General features: G+C 37.0%; 1 protein-coding gene and 1 long non-coding RNA gene across 2 annotated transcripts in view; one reads left to right on the forward strand and one right to left on the reverse strand.

The window, feature by feature from the left end:
- The window catches only part of Rb1 (RB transcriptional corepressor 1), a 135,247-nt gene that overhangs the window by 46,083 nt on the left and 72,926 nt on the right, over nt 1–16,238 (forward strand). The window contains exons 7-10 of the mRNA XM_038310142.1: nt 1,645–1,755; nt 5,685–5,827; nt 7,888–7,965; nt 15,600–15,709. Coding sequence (XP_038166070.1) covers nt 1,645–1,755; nt 5,685–5,827; nt 7,888–7,965; nt 15,600–15,709 — 442 coding nt within the window. The remainder of the gene's footprint in view (nt 1–1,644; nt 1,756–5,684; nt 5,828–7,887; nt 7,966–15,599; nt 15,710–16,238) is intronic.
- LOC119800096 lies at nt 1,583–7,417 on the reverse strand. The gene is made up of 4 exons (XR_005282980.1): nt 7,216–7,417; nt 5,665–5,764; nt 3,833–4,003; nt 1,583–2,269 (listed from the first exon to the last, which is right to left on the reverse strand). It is a non-coding gene; the product is annotated as an uncharacterized LOC119800096 (long non-coding RNA).

The raw sequence follows: 16,238 nt of genomic DNA on the forward strand, positions 1-16,238 counted from the left end.
GAATTCATTGCAAACATACTTTTGTACTATACCATATAGACTTCAAACACCCACTTGATATAAGGTTATTCATTGTCTCACACATTTTGGGAGTTTCGGTTATGTTGTTGTTATTACTGGCTTAGCAGATAGTCCAAAGGTAGAAAGTGAATCAGCTCAAGCTTCTCCTTTATTAAAAAAATACTTACTTTTATCTGTGCATATGAGTGTTTTGCTTGCATATATGTATATGTACCACATGTATTCCTCATACCTCTGGAGACCAGAGAGGGCATTGATTTCCTTGAATTGAGAATTAGAGACACTTGTGAACTAGCTACCATGTGGGTGCTGGGAGCCTAACCTGGGTCCTCTGCAAGAGCAACGAGTGCTATCAGCCATGAGCAATCTCTCTGGCTCCTACTCTTTTTTAAAAATAATAGAGCTATAAGCAAATAGGCACTTTCTGGATTTGATTATAATTTACATTAGGTATAGGTACCTATTATATGCATTTATGTAAGCCTTGTAGTTGTATGTTATATATGTTACATAAACTTTTTGTTTTAAGTTATGTATGTATGTGTATTACATAAACTCTTAGGATATTATGTTAAATAATCATGTCAACATGACCTTATAATTATGCTCTGGGTTTTTTGTTTGTTTGTTTTGTTTTTTGAGACAGGATTTCTCTGTGTTTCCCTGGCTGACCTGGAACTTGCTCTGTAGACCTGGCTGGCCTTGCCTCACAGAGATTCCCCTGCCTATGTCTTCCAAGTGCTAGGATTAAAGGTGTGCACCATCACCTCCTGGCTTATTTTTTATTTCTTTTTTTCCTTTGGGTTTTCAAGACAGAATTTTTCTGTGTAACAGTCCTGGCTGTCCTGGAGTTCACTCTGTAGACCAGGCTGGCCTCAAACTCACAGAGATCTGTCTGCCTCTGCCTCCCTATTGCTGGGATTAAAGGCATAAACCACCACCGCCCAGCAATTTTGTTATTTCTTAATGGTTTTCATTAGTGTAATATTTTGTAGGGGGTTAAATTCAACATATGAGATACTTTATATAAATATTTAGAGTGAAAGATTAGCATGCATCGTGCTTCATCATTGTTTCTGAGAGTGATGAGCTTTGTAGGTCACACCAAAATAGAAAGCAAATTTTATAAAAGGTAATGCCAGATGATTTTAATAAGAATTAATTCTTATAACCCCCAGTTTTAAAGCTCTCATTTATGTCTTGAATCTCATCCTTTTAATTTGTTTTTGCAACAAAGAGAAAAGTTTTTTATCATGGCTCTGGTGATTTACAAATGAATGAGCATATGGATATACCATTACATTTTTCTCTGACTTAAAGGCACTAGTCTCTAACTTTTTTTAAAAATGGGAATCTTGAAGCCACTGAGATGCCTTTGCACATAAAGGCATGTACCTCCGACCTGGAACCTGAGTTTGGTCACTGGAACCCATATAGTAGAAGAAGAGAACCAGTTCATTGGGTTGTCCTCTGATTGACACATGTATATTAAGGTACATGTACACACACACTTTGCTCACAAACGTGCATATACATGCATGTATATATACACACACCCAGGTAAGTAAATAATAGTTAAATATAATTTTAAAATATTTAACTGTGGACCTTTTTTGTTTTTAGGAGAAGTATTACAAATGGAAGATGATCTGGTAATCTCCTTTCAGTTAATGTTGTGTGTAGTTGACTATTTTATTAAGTTCTCACCTCCTGCACTACTCAGAGAACCATACAGTAAGTATTCTAAACAAGGCAGTGCTCTTCTCTATCTTCACAAGTGACTTACTGAATGTCTTATAGGTCCGATGCAGTCCTAAAACTGAGAGGATGATAAAACATTAGTCAGAAATGGGCTCTGCATTTTTCTCTCAGCTCTGCTTTACTGTGACAATACCTGATATGATCAGCTGTTGAGGTGTGATCGACTTATTTTTAGCTCACATTTTGGGAGTTTCCATCGCAGTTTTGGAGTTTCCAGTCCACAGGTGATTTGACCCCTTTGCTTTGAGCCTGTAGTGAGGGAGCACATTATGGCAGGTGCACACAGTGGAGTAAAACTGTTCCCCCTCTACTGGAGTTGAAAAAGAGAGCAGGGAAAGGATGGAATCCTGTTATCCTTCAAGAGATGCACTGTAGGAGCCCTTGGACTGGTTAGACTCTGCCGATAGTTGCAAGCTGGGGACTGAGACTTAACACGTGGGCCTGAATGTCTCCAGATTCAAATGACAGCAACCTTCAAGAGTATAAGCTATAGAAAAGAAAATAAAACGTTGAGCAAATAATCAGGAATGTAGTAGGAAGTGCTCTAGTTTAATCAAAACAAAAATTGGGGGGAGTTTTAGAGATATGAACATTTTTACAGGGCCAGTGAGATGTGCCAGCCTAACAACCTGAGTCCAGTGCCCAGGGTTAATGGTGGAAAGACAGAATTTGTTCCTGAAAGTTGTCCTCTGACCTCCAGAGGTGTGTCCTGCTTCCCCCATGTGCTCATGCATGTGCACACAAATATACATTCACACAATAATAATCATTATCATAAAATTAAAATAAGGGCTAGAAAGATATCTTAGTGGTTAAGAATGCATATTGTTTTTGCAGAGGACCTGAGTTCAGTTCCCAGAACCATGTTGGATGGCTCTCAGCCTCCTGTAACTTCAACTACAGGAAGATGCAGTACCGTCTTCATGCACGCATACACACATAATTAAAAATAAAATTTAAAAATTAAAAAGCAAATTTTTGTAGTAGTGGAGGGCCAATCAATGACATAGAAAAGTGTTATTTGAAATGAGTTTGAAGAGTAGGTAAGGTTGGGGAAATATTTCTTTTGAAGAAGCAGGGGAGATTTGTAGTAAAGTAGAACAAAAGACAGAGATTTGATCCATAACTTTTGGGAAGGGGGGCATTCTATGGTAGCAATTTAAGTTTTTAATTAGTATTGGATATTGTATGCTATATAACTGATTTTTCTATATGAGCAGTAAGTGATATTGTTTCAGTGGGTAATGGGAAGGAAGGGAAATGTATTTAAATAAAAGTAGCTGTTGATAAATAGATAGCATTAAGCAAAATAAGTGTAGATTAAGTATTTCTTAAGCCAGAGATGTTTCTTTTGGTTGCCTCAAAAAATAGAACTTTGCAGTCACTTTTATACAGTAGAAAATGTAAACTTAGCTAAGGATAGGCTGATCCCTAGCTCGTGAAATGATAAAAGTCATAATAGTAGTAATAAAACATAGCAGATCATAATTTCAAGACTAAACATCATGCTGAAGAGGCTGAAATAGTGAAGACTAATTCATCTTTGTGAACAATGACTTCTTGGGGAAATGAAGTCTGGATGAGAATTTTGACAATGTATTAAACCTATGTTGGTGGAAGAGGCAGAAAAATTAAACAAGCGTAATTACATACAAAACAGGAGAAAATTTTAAACTCTACAATAAATAGTAAATATACTTTAAAAGTCCCCATCCTTTAAATGTTTCTTTTGCCTGCCTTTTTCTCCCTTATTTATATCAATGTTGAAACTTTAAAAGTTGATATATAGCTGGGTGTGATAAATGCATGCTTTTAATCCCAGCCCTGGAAGACAGAAGCAGGCCAGTCTCTGTGAGTTCTGAACAAGCTGGCCTACATAGCTTGTTTCAGGACAGCCAGAGCTACGGGGTGCGATTCTGTCTGCAAAATAAAATTAAATAAAAAGTTGGTGTACTGTGTTACTTTATTTAGATTGATGTCTTTGTTCTTTAAATAATTGACATCTGTACTTCATTGTTAAAGAGAAACCAGCATGGTAAACTTAACTGACCAAGTATAGTTAATTTTTAATTAACTTCAGTGATAGGGATTTCAAATACAGTGATGTAGTTTGTCTCCATGTACTATGACCTGGCTTCAGAAGATAATTTATGACCTTTCTGTAGCCTCATATCCCACAAGTTCCCACAGCTTGTGTGTGGTTTCAACCTGGTATCTTTATCTGCAAAAGAAAAAGACTTTTTAAAATAGTACTATTATGGCATCTAAAAACTGTTAGTTACTGTTTAATGCCACCAAATACTTTGTAGTGTTCAGACTTCCAGTTAGTGTATACATTCAATAGAAGTTTCTTTTCTGTAGGCTGACTGAATCAATTTACATGAAATCTCTACTTTGTGATTGGTTGATAAACTTTATTTATTTATTTAGAGGCAGGCTCTCATTATGTAGCCTATGCTGTCCTGGAACTTGCTATGTTGATTGTGCTGACCTCAAACTCACAGAGATCTTGCCCTTGTGAGGAGAGGCATGCTTCGATCATTATGCCTAACTTGTTATACTTCTAAAACTTGCTCCTCTAGGTTGTGGATGTAGTTCAGTGGTAGAGCATAGAAGGCCCTGGTTCTAATCTGTAGCACAAAACAGTATTCTGCTTCTTTCTCCTCACTCTCTCGTGCTTTATTTTTTTAAATAATCAGAGTAGAGGATTTGTACTTATCATGTGTACAACATATGTTTTGCCAACATGTACGCTTATGTACCACTTATGTGCCTGATGCCTGTGTCGGCCAGAAGAGGGCATCCTATCCCCTGAAACTGAATAGATAGTTGTGAGCCACACTGTGAATACTAGGAATTTAACCTGAGTCCTCAGGAAGAGCAGCCAGTGTTCTTAACTACTGAGTTATCTCTCCAGCCCCCTACACTACAACCTTAAATACTTTTTAATTTGCTAATACTTAAAAGATTTATACTATGTTTATAAATGAAACCCATAAATATTTGCTTATTCATTTTAAGGATCTAAAAATAGAGAAAATGTTTATACTTACTTAGTATTTGTTTGTGGGGTAGTAGGATTCTGTGTGGGGCTGTGTGCGGAAGTTGAAGGAAATTTGCATGAGTCAATTCTTTCCTTCCCCTGTAGGGTTCCAGGGAGTGAACTAGGTTATCAGCCTTGGCAGCAAGTGCCTTTGCCCACTGAGTCATCTCATCATGTATTCTGAGTAGAATATACTTATAAGTAATTTATAAATTATTTGTTTATCATACTTTCTCTGTGTTTATGGGATGTAGCATTTTGGGGATAGCATTTGTAGAAAAAGAAAAATGTGAGTTGCTAAAACTAGTAACAGTATATATAATGCAGCAGGCAATCAGAAACAGGCTATGGCTCAGTGATGGAGCATTTGTGTAACATTCACAGAGGCCCTGGATTTGATTGCCTGTACAACAAAACAAAGGGAGGACCAATAGATGTTAATTAATAAGGTAAAATTGTTAATTATGTAGTGAGCCATAATAAGTGGATTAAAATTCTACAAGGATTATTCCTAATGTTGTCTTGGTTATAATTAGAATGTGTCATATTTTGTTTTAAAATTTATTTAATTTTAAGTAATTATTTTGGAGATAGCATCTCATGTGACCTAGGCTGGCCTTGAACTCACTATGTAGACGAGGATGGTATTGAACTTTGAATCTCCCTTTGCCTCCTAAATGCTGGGATTACAGGTGTGTACCAGCGTTCCTGGTGTATGTGGTGATAGGAATTGAACCCATGGTTTCATGCTTTTCTAGGCAAGTACTCTACCAACTCAGCTACATCCCCAGACTAGTTTCATTAACATTTTTCAATATGGAATGTACAATTGTTCTTACCTAATTTACCGTTTTTACAGAAACAGCTGTAATACCCATTAATGGTTCACCTCGAACACCCAGAAGAGGTCAGAACAGGAGTGCCCGGATAGCAAAACAACTAGAAAATGATACAAGAATTATTGAAGTTCTCTGTAAAGAGCATGAATGTAATATAGATGAGGTAATTTTTCCTACACTTTGTTTAAAACAGTTGAATAGATACATATGTGAAGTCTTCCTGCCAATACATACTCTTCATTATGAGCATGCCTTTATTTTTAGTTTTTAGTTAGGACCATTTCTATTTTATAGGAGCAAAATATTTGCAAAAAATTAATTTTCATACTTCCTTACTTAGCTTTTAAAGGTAATGTCTCCCTTCTGGAATTACTGAATGTATATCATGAAGACAATAGTTTTCAAATGTGTTTCTCCTTCTAGACCATTGAGTTTACTAATATCCCTAGTGTTTAAAACACCTTACCAAGACCTCAGAGTTTCACTTCAGTGTGAGTGATCTAACATTCAGTTTCTGTTTAGCCTTTTATGACTCTCTTTCCAAATACTCTCAGATGTTAATAACTGTTAGAGATAACTTCTATTTTTGGTTATGAGCCTAGCCTTTAACGACTGAGCCATCCCCCCAGGCCGTTAGAGAGAACTTCTGCATACAGAGTAATTACTTTCTTCAAGAGTCTAGGTTTTGGAACCGAAAGGATTCTTACAAATAATGCACCCCACTTCCTTATAGTAATGATTGATAAGTTTCCAGAGACCGGTTACTCATCACTCACTGAGCCTTTGGTAAAGTTTAGGACATCTGGGTCTCTGTTCATTCCACAGATTCTCTCTCTCACAGTTTGGTTATTGAAATTTTGCCTACAATTCACCAGATATGTGAAATATTACATCTTTGAAATTCTGACAACTTGGGGAAGCAGTGAGGATACCTGTTTCCAAGATTGAATTAAAGAAGTATTAGAACTATTACCAACATATCTAGGCTTTACCACTGTGGCTCTTACTAATGTCATGAATCTGTATGAATGTATTAAATTCATATATAAGCCTAAATGCTTGCTTTTCACGTTTCTAGACCGCGAGCTCCCCACACAAATATGCTGGCAGGGGTAGCTGAAATAGTGCTGTCTCCATTCTGCTGTTTGGTCATAAGGGAGCAAATAGTAGTCAATGTGCTGTTCTAATTCCCTGGATTTTTTATAACATGCGTAGTTACATTTTATTTTTAGGATTAGAATAAATGGGTTTTTAATCTTAAGGAATTTGTTCTTAGAATTTAGAGTGTTTAGTTATGATTCAAGTATAGCTAATAAAAACTTTAGTATTTTAATTGACACGTGACTAAAATTAGCATTTATGGCTGTATAACTATTGGTTAATTATACTAATTGATTAACTACTAAATATCCCAGGTAAGTGTGAACTGTTTAGAAAAAAATGTACTATTTGTTAGAAAGAAAAATCAATAAATGTAGACTACAAGTTTGGAAAAGAAAGTTAGTAAAAGAAAAGCAATTGGTTAAAAATTCTATAGTACATTGCACTTACAGAGCAACCAGTAATCTGTTTTCCAAGTGCCACTTTAAAATATTGGCTTCAGTGGCTCCTTATGCCACAAACCCCATTTCATTAGCAGTTTTCCACATAAACTCTGTTTTATGGTCAGGAATCTATATTAAAAAGTAAATAATTGAGACAGTTATAAATATGATTAGTTTGAATGGACTGTAAATGTCAGTGTAGTGGCATTTCACTTGCATTTTAATAGTGATGATCAGAAAAGTAAATCAGCCACACTGGCCAGCCTTACAGATCATGCAGCTAGACACCTTTAATCCCAGTAGCCACACTAGCTTACCACAGAAACCAGATGATAGTGGTGCACACCTTTAATCCAGGCCCTAGAGAGGAATATAAAATGAGAGGAGACAGCACTCAGCTCAGTCTCATTCTGAGATTCCTGGAGGCAGGATCGCCATTTCGGGCTGAAGTCAAGGTAAAAGCCATTGGCTAGCTGCTTTGCTTTTTGGGTCTTCGGATTGGACCCCAGTTTCTCTTAAGTTTTTATTAATCATGATGAGTTTTTATTAATCATGTTTTATGTCAGTTAACACTGTTAGCGTGGATAGTTACCGAGGCTGGATTTTATTTTGTTTTAAATTTTAATCTCTTAATATTGTAATCTTAGATGTATATATATTTGAATGTTATATTTTTCAGGTGAAAAATGTTTATTTCAAAAATTTTATCCCCTTTATGAATTCACTTGGAATTGTATCATCTAATGGACTTCCAGAGGTAATTTGAAATACAATTCAATTAAAATTAGTATGGTTTGTTTGAGACTCTGGGGAAGGAGGATAATTGCTTATTTGTCAGTTCTTTATTTCCCAAGGTAAATTTAGCTGAGTAGAATTGTAAAGTCAACTTTGTTCTATGGTGAAAAAGTTTTTTGTTTGTTGTTGTTTACTTCTTTTGTTTGGTTTTGTTTTTTTGAGGCGGGGTTTCTTTTCTCTGTGTAGTCCTAGCTGTCCCGAATCTCACTCTGTAGACCAGGCTGGCCTCAAGCTTAAGTAATCCACCAGCCTCTGCCTCTGTCCAGATTGCTGGGATTAAAGGTGTGTGCCACTACGACCCAGCAAGGTTTTGTTTTTTTTTTAAAAAAAAAAAACATAGATTCAAAAGTATATGTAAACATAATTTATCAAAAGGCATAGAATTAGAAAACTAGGCTACTAGTTCTCTATTTGGATTGCTAACTAGTTCTTAATTTAAGAATTCACTTAGTATTTGTTTTGTGTTCAGTGTGTCAAGTGTTGTTCTGGATAATGTGGGTCCAGAGATTAACTTTCAGTCACTATCCTAAGGAGCTAGTGGGAGAGGCAAACGAGGAAATAGAACACTGCAGGAGAGCCAGGCATAGTGGCGCATGCCTGCAATCTAGTACCCAGAGCACAGGAGGATCTTGAGTTTAAGTCTGAGGCCAGCCTGCCAGCCTGTTCTTGTTCTCTCTCTCTCTCTCTCTCTCTCTCTCTCTCTCTCTCTCTCTCTCTCTCTCTCTCTCTCTCTCTCTCTCTCTCTCTCTCTCTCTCTGCAATAAAAAACAAAGACTTGATTCTTTAAAAAGATAAATGAAATTGGAAAACCTTGAGCCAAATGAATCAGAAGAAAGAACCAGCTTAATAAAATTAGAGATTGAAAAGGAAACATAACGGACACCAACAAAAATCAGAGAATCATTAGAGCACCCTTGAAAACTATTATTCCAATAAATTGGAAAGTCTAGAAGAACTGGACAAATTTCAAGACATTCATAACTTAGAAAATTAAACCAAGAGCATATAAGCAGATCTACTAAAAACAGTGATATTGAGATGGCAATAAGTCTCTCCACTGGAAAAGCTCAGGTCCATTGCCAATATCACCAATGCTCCTCACACTGTCCCATGACTCAGGGAGGGAAGGAATGCCACCAAGATACCAAGACAAAATGAGAATCCATAGCTTCTTCAACAAGGGATCCTGGGAAAGCTACATGTAGAAGAATGAAATTAGACTCCTGGTTTATATCCCATAAAATTAATTAAACTTTATCAAAGTTTATAATGGATGATCAGAAACTGAAACTTCTACAGAAAAACATAGGTAATTCTATGTTTAAAAACATAGAATTTTTTTAAATTAAATACCTTTTAAAAACATAGGTATAATACTTTAAGGTAGAGGTATGATTTTTTTCAGGAAAAGAGAAAGACTGATAGCTCAGGAATTAAGTGAGACTAAAATGTTCTGTATAGCAAATGAAACTCTTGAATTAAGAGACAGCCTATGGAATGAGAGGAAATCTTTGGAAGATAAAATTTTTTATGTATCTAATATATAGATTACTGGTAGGAATATAATTAGTCTAGTCTTGATGCAGCCATTAAGGAGGTCCTGAAAAAAACTAAAAAATAGAACTACTATACGACCTACCTGTATCCCTTCTGGATATATGCCCCAAAGACTCTATGCCAGCATACTGTAAAGATCCTTGTATATTTATGCTTATTGCTGCTTTATCCACAATAACTAAGTTATAGAATTGGTCTAGATGTCCATCAACAGGTAAATGGTTGTAAACGTTGATTACATGGTAAACCAAGGCAGGTGAGGTTGGTTACTAGTTAGGCTAAGCAAACAGTTTGAATACACAGTAGGCTAGCAGTCTTAATTTGTTTTTTTTTTTTTTTTTTTTTTTTCCTCTTTTTTATTTATTTTTTTATTTTTTTTTCTCTCATGGTTTATTTTTTTATATTTAAAAAATTTCCATCTCCTGTCCCGCCCCTCCTCCCCCTCCCTCCCCTCCTTCTCCCCTTCCCTCCCCTCCCCTCCACCCATACCTCCCCTCCCTCCCTCTCAAGGCCAAGGAGCCATCAGGGTTCCCCACTCTATGCTAAGACCAAGGTCCTCCCAACTCCCCCCAGGTCCAGGAAGGTGATCGACCAAGCTGAGAAGGCTCCCACAGAGCCCGTCCATGAAGAACAATCAGAGCCCAGAGCCATTGTCCTTTGCTTCTCAGTCAGCCCCCGCTGTTGGCCACACTCAGAGAGACGGGTTTGGTCGCATGATCCATCAGTCCCATTCCAACTGGAGTTGGTGATCTCCCATTAGTTCTGTCCCACCGTCTCCATGAGTGAACGCACCCCTCTCGTTCCTGACTTTCTCCCTCATGTTCTCGTCCTTCTGCTCCTCATCGGGACCTTGGGAGCTCAGTCCAGTGCTCCAATGTTGGGGCTCAGTCACCTTCCCCCATCTGTCGCCAGCTGGAGGTTCCCTCACGGTCCTGACTTTCTTTCTCATGTTCTCTCTCCTTCTGCTCCTCATCAGGACCTTGGGAGCTCAGTCCGGTGCTCCAAGGTGGGGCTCAGGCAAAATTGGGAACTTGAGGGTTGGGCAAGACTGGGCCAAGGGAAGATGGGGAGAGAAAAGTGTGAAGGGGAGAGCGGGGGGAGCTCGGAGGAATGGGGTGCTTGGGATATAGGAAGGGTGGATATGAGAGCAGGGAAGCATATATCTTAATTTAAGGAGCTACCTGAGGGTTGTCAAGAGACTTGACCCTAGAGGGGTTCCCAGGTTTCCAGGGAGACGCCCCCAGTTAGTTCCTTGGGCAGCTGAGGAGAGGGAGCCTGAAAAGGCCAGTTCCTATAGCCATACTGATGAATTTCTTGCATATCACCATAGAACCTCCACCTGACGATAGATGAAGAAAAAGCAGTCTTAATTTGTAAGGGACCTTAAGGTATATTATTAATCTTGGCTATGAGATCCAACAAAAGTTCCAGTTTCTTAGGATATAAAAGATAGTTTCAGAATATTTCATTACCACACAGGAAGACAAAGAAGAACAATACTGTGTGGACGGAAGTTTCTGTACCATCCAGTCCCACAGTCATTCAGTCCCAAAGAAGCACACAGAGTACTATAACAATTATAAACTGTTTGGCCTATTAGCTTACGCTTATTATTAACTAGGTCTTACAACTTGAATTAACCCATAATTCTTGTCTATGTTAGCCATATGGCTTGATACCTTTTCTCAGTAAGGCATTCTCATCTTGCTTCCTCTGCATCTGGCTGATGACTGACTCTGCCTTTCCTCGTCCCAGAATTCTCTTAGTTTGGTTGCCCCACCTATACATCCTGCCTGGTTACTGGCCAATCAGCGTTTTTTTTTATTAAACCAATATGAGTGACAAATCTTTATAGTGTATGAGAGCATTATCCCACAGCATTTCTCCTTTTTTCCCTCAAAACAAGACCCTGAATCTAATCTCATTTGTTTTACTTTTTATCCTGGCTGTTATTTATAACAACTTGTAACCTACACTCTAAACAAAGACAAATGTCCATTATCCATTTCTCTTTTCTCTCCCAAGCCTATGAATATTTTTTAAACACACTGTAAACTATTTAGATGTTTTTTCTTTTTTTCCCCTCTGAATTTGTCTTTACTGTATGTCTTTATCTTTTTTTGACCACATTAGTCTTTAATCTGCTAAGCAGCATGACTAGGATTAAAGCCATGGTTTTGGCAGAAGGATCTGCCCCATTCCTTGGCCCCACTTCCTGAGAGTCTAGCTTTATGGTGGAGGTACTGGCCTAGCCACATTTTTTTTTTACCACAACTCTGTATAGTTTCTAGATCCATGCCACCACCAAGAAGTAAGCTGCTGGCTGCTCATAAACACCATTTAAGTATTCGGTGACAGAGCCTCTGAAAGGAGCTGTGAGGGTTTTGCTGCTAATGCTGAGCTTCTCTTACAGGAGCCAGGCCTCTGCTTGTTTCTAGCAATCAGAGTCCACTCAGAGCTGGTACCAAGAAGCTGTGCTTGATTTTGTTCTTTTCTGTCTAGAATACTTTTTTAAAAAGCTTTCTCAGGCTTTATGTGGAAATTCTTGCCTAACATTTGGGTACCATATATGTAGACAGAAGTTTCTGTCCCACCTGGTCCCACAGCCATTCAGTCCCAAGGAAACAGAGGCTTATAACAACTATAAACTGTTTGGCCTGTTATTTCAGGCTTATTATTAACTGTCTCTTACAACTCGAATTAACCCCATAATTCTTGTCTATGTTAACCACGTGGATTGGTACTTTTTATCAGTGAGACAGTCTCCTTCTTCTGCGTGTGACTTGGTGACTACTCTGCCTTCAAGAAAAGTTTCAGTATAAGAGATAGTTTCAGAATATTGTACCACCTCACAGAAGGACAAAGAAGGACAATATTGAGTACTTTTTTCTTTTTTTTTTTTTTTTTTTGGTTCATTTGAGACAGTTTCTCTATATATCCTGGCAGTCCTATAGAAATAGACCAGGCAGGCCTCAAATTCAGAGATCACCTGTCTTTGCCTCCTGAGTGCTGTGTGATTAAAGGCATGAACCACCACTGCTAGGTTGTGGAGGTTTTTTTTGTGTGTGTGTGGGTTTTTGTTTTTTGTTTTGGTTTTGTTTGGTTTGTCGAGACAGGGTTTGTCTTTGTCTTTAGCTTTGGAGCCTATCCTGGAATTTGTTCTGTAGATCAGGCTGGCCTGGAGCTCACAGAGATCCTTCAATCTCTGCCACCTGAGTGCTGGGATTAAAGGTGTGTGCCACTAACACTTAGCTTTTTGGATTCCCACCACCCAGCTCCCAGATAATCACACAGAGACTTACTCTTTCTTATGAATATTCAACCTAAGTTTAGATTATTTCTAGCCAGCTTTTTTTAACTTAAATTATCATATCTACCCTTTGCCTGTGAACTTTTACCTTTTTCTATTTCTGCATATTTTTTTCCTTCTTATTGTGTATCTAGTTGTATGGCTGGGTGGCTGGCCCTGGCATCCCCCTCTCTTTCTTTTTTTGTTACCCCCTTTTTTCTTTTTCTTCTTTTATTTATTCTCTGTGCCTGGCAATTCTGCCTATTCTTTCTCCTGCCTAGCTATTGGCCATTCAAGCTTATTATTAGACCAATCAGGTGTTTTGGACAAGCAAAACATCACAGCTTTACAGAATTAAACAAATGCAACATAAAAGAATGCAGCACATCTTTGCATCATTAAACAAATAAACCACAGCATAAGCAAATATAACACATCTTAAAATACTATTACACAACATGGTTGAGACCTGGTCTTTTAGTAATCTTATTCCTACTTTAGGCATCAGAAACCATGCTGTTCTGACATCTAAAAAGAGTGTTAACATTTAGGATAATCCCCCACTCCTTTATAAAGGGTTAGTTTCAGTGAATACCTTAAGAGAAACTTCACATTTTCAGTATTGCACATATAATTGCCAGATGGTTGCTAGTTTGTGTTTCTCTAAGGTAGGGTAGGAGTGGTCACTAATCTTAGCTACGCATTAATAACCATTCTGCCAAGTTTAATTATGTAGGGAAACATACAATTTGCATTTTTGGGTTTCTTCTACCATTCTTTTTATAATGCAGTTTTAGTTCCCTCACGGTTAAACATTGACTTTGAAAGCCACAAAAGGGCTGGGGAGTGTTGCTCAGTGTAGAGTGCCTGCTTAACCATGTAAATGTCCTGGGTTCTCTCTATAGTACTGGAACAACAAACCAAACTAGGTAGAAAACACCTCAGCAGTTAAGGGCTTGATTTAGTGGTGGAATGTGTGTCTAATATGTGCAAGACTCTTGGTTTTTCTGTAGTGACATTTCATTTGTGTTTTAATAAATAAAGCTTGCCTGAAGATCAGAGAGTTAAAGAGCCACACTGATCAGATTTACAAACAAGGCAGTGGTGACACACACCTTTAATCCCATGAGACATGCTAGATTGTCATAGAAATCAGGTGGTAGTGGTGCATGCCTTTATTTCCAGCACTAGAGAGGAATGTTAGACCTGAGGAGACAGCTCTCAAACACAGTCTAATTCTGAGGATTCTGAGGTAGGATCTTCATTTTAGATTGAGGTAGAGGTAAGAGCCAGTGACTGACTGTTTTGCTTTTTCTTCAGGTTGAACCTCAATTTCTCTCCCTGGGTTTTTATTAATTGTGCTACAAAAGAAGTCATAGCTGACTATTGAACACTAGATTTTAAATCATGGTTATAAGAGATTAGAACCAATAAATTGTAGTTTCTAACAATTGAAAAGGTATGATAGAAAGTAAATTGTAAAACTATGTCAATTAGGTGTTTTCTGTTGTTGTGACAAAACATCATGACCAAGGAAATTTATAAAAGAAATGTTTCATTTGGGGCTCACAGTTGCAGAGGGTTAGAGCCCATGGCCATCTTTGTGGAGAGCATGGCACCAGGTAGGCAGGTAGGCATAGCACCAGAACAGTAGCTGGAAGCATATATCTGGATCCAAAAAAAAGGAAGCGGAGAGAGCTAACTGGAAATAGTGTGGCTTTTAAAACCTCAGAGCCCACCCACAGTAACATACCTCCTCCAGCAAGGCCACACCTCTTAATTCTTCCCCAATAGTTTACCAACAAAAAAACAAAATTAAATTATATGATCTTATGGAGGCCACTCTCATTCAAACCATGACATTAGAATACTTAATTGGGCTAATTCTCTTGCCAAAGATACTAAACTAGAAAGAGTCAGAGTAAACCAGAGGGTTTAAAAGATTGTTTAAAATTTATAGTTGAGAGAATTTATTGTGTTTAAAGAAATGCTTTATCTTATATTGAGAATACAGTAGAAGATAAAAAGTGAAGGATATATGGCATGCTTGAAGAATCAGCAGTTAACTAATTATGAATGAGATTGGGAATTCCAAATTGAAAACCCTGAAATGTGTTACTTTTTTAAAAGCACTGATATGACCACAAGTGAAAAGTTCTACTCAGGACACAAAAGTATTTTAAAAGGTTATATAAAATTACCTTCATGATATGCATATAATATGCCAGTATTTAAAAAACCTCTAAAATATCAAATACTTTTGGTTCTAAACATGTTAATTAGGAAATATTCAACCTGTGATGACTATTAGTGTGGTCAGCACTGTATTGTGGCATTTGATGGTCCTTGTCTAACTACTTTAAATTCTAATAAGTGCAGTATATACATAAAATAGTAAAAATATTGAAGTTTAATGTATAATAATCTTTTTTTTGGTTTTTCAAGACAGGGTTTCTCTATAACTTTGGTTCCTGTTCTGGAACTAGCTCTGTAGACCAGGCTGGCCTCGAACACACAGAGTTCTTCCTGCTTCTCCCTCTTGAGTGCTGGCCTTAAAGACATTCGCTAATATCCACCCAGCCTTAATGTGTAATATTCTATAGTTTACTTTTAGACAGGTCTTATTTTGGATGTGGACTCAGTGTTTTAAAATTAAATGTGCATTGTACAAAAGTTCTGTAGTGAAATCTACTTGTGTATCCTAAGACAGATAACACTAGAAAGATAATTACCAATTTCTTTCTTTTGAGGTTGAAAGTCTCTCTAAACGCTACGAAGAGCTTTATCTTAAAAACAAAGATTTAGATGCAAGACTATTTTTGGATCATGATAAAACACTTCAGACTGATCCTATAGACAGGTATTACAATGATATGTTTTTATATATTAACATGCTTTTTATATGGATTGTATATAGATTAATAATTATTCAGATGTTATATAGATTTTTACTAACTTAGAGATCTTTTAGCAATATTTTATAATAGATTATTCTCAAATGTCTTTATGTAGTACAGTGGCAATATTCTAAGCATACAATTTAGTAACTAATAAAGATTTAGTGTGAATTACTTACTATAACAGTTTTCTCTGTTTCTTTTCCTTTTTGGTTATTTAGATATTTTTTAAATGTGTACCAAAAGAAAATGATTTAATTAATTAGTTTACTCAAGTAGTGTCTCTTTCATTCCATCCTTTTTATCAATTGTTGACCATGTTGATATTAAAAAAAACTTAAGAAGAATATTCTCTTTGACTTGTTGAGTAAGATTCTTAAGGTAGGGAGTGGCTGAGAGTATTACTGTTTTGACTGGCCATATGTAAAGTTAATTTGACTCTTTTTAAAGAATATTTACTGTGAAATGAAAACAATATGATTTAGAAATTAA

The sequence above is a fragment of the Arvicola amphibius genome, chromosome 13, assembly GCF_903992535.2.
Source record: "Arvicola amphibius chromosome 13, mArvAmp1.2, whole genome shotgun sequence".
NCBI lineage: Eukaryota > Metazoa > Chordata > Mammalia > Rodentia > Cricetidae > Arvicola > Arvicola amphibius.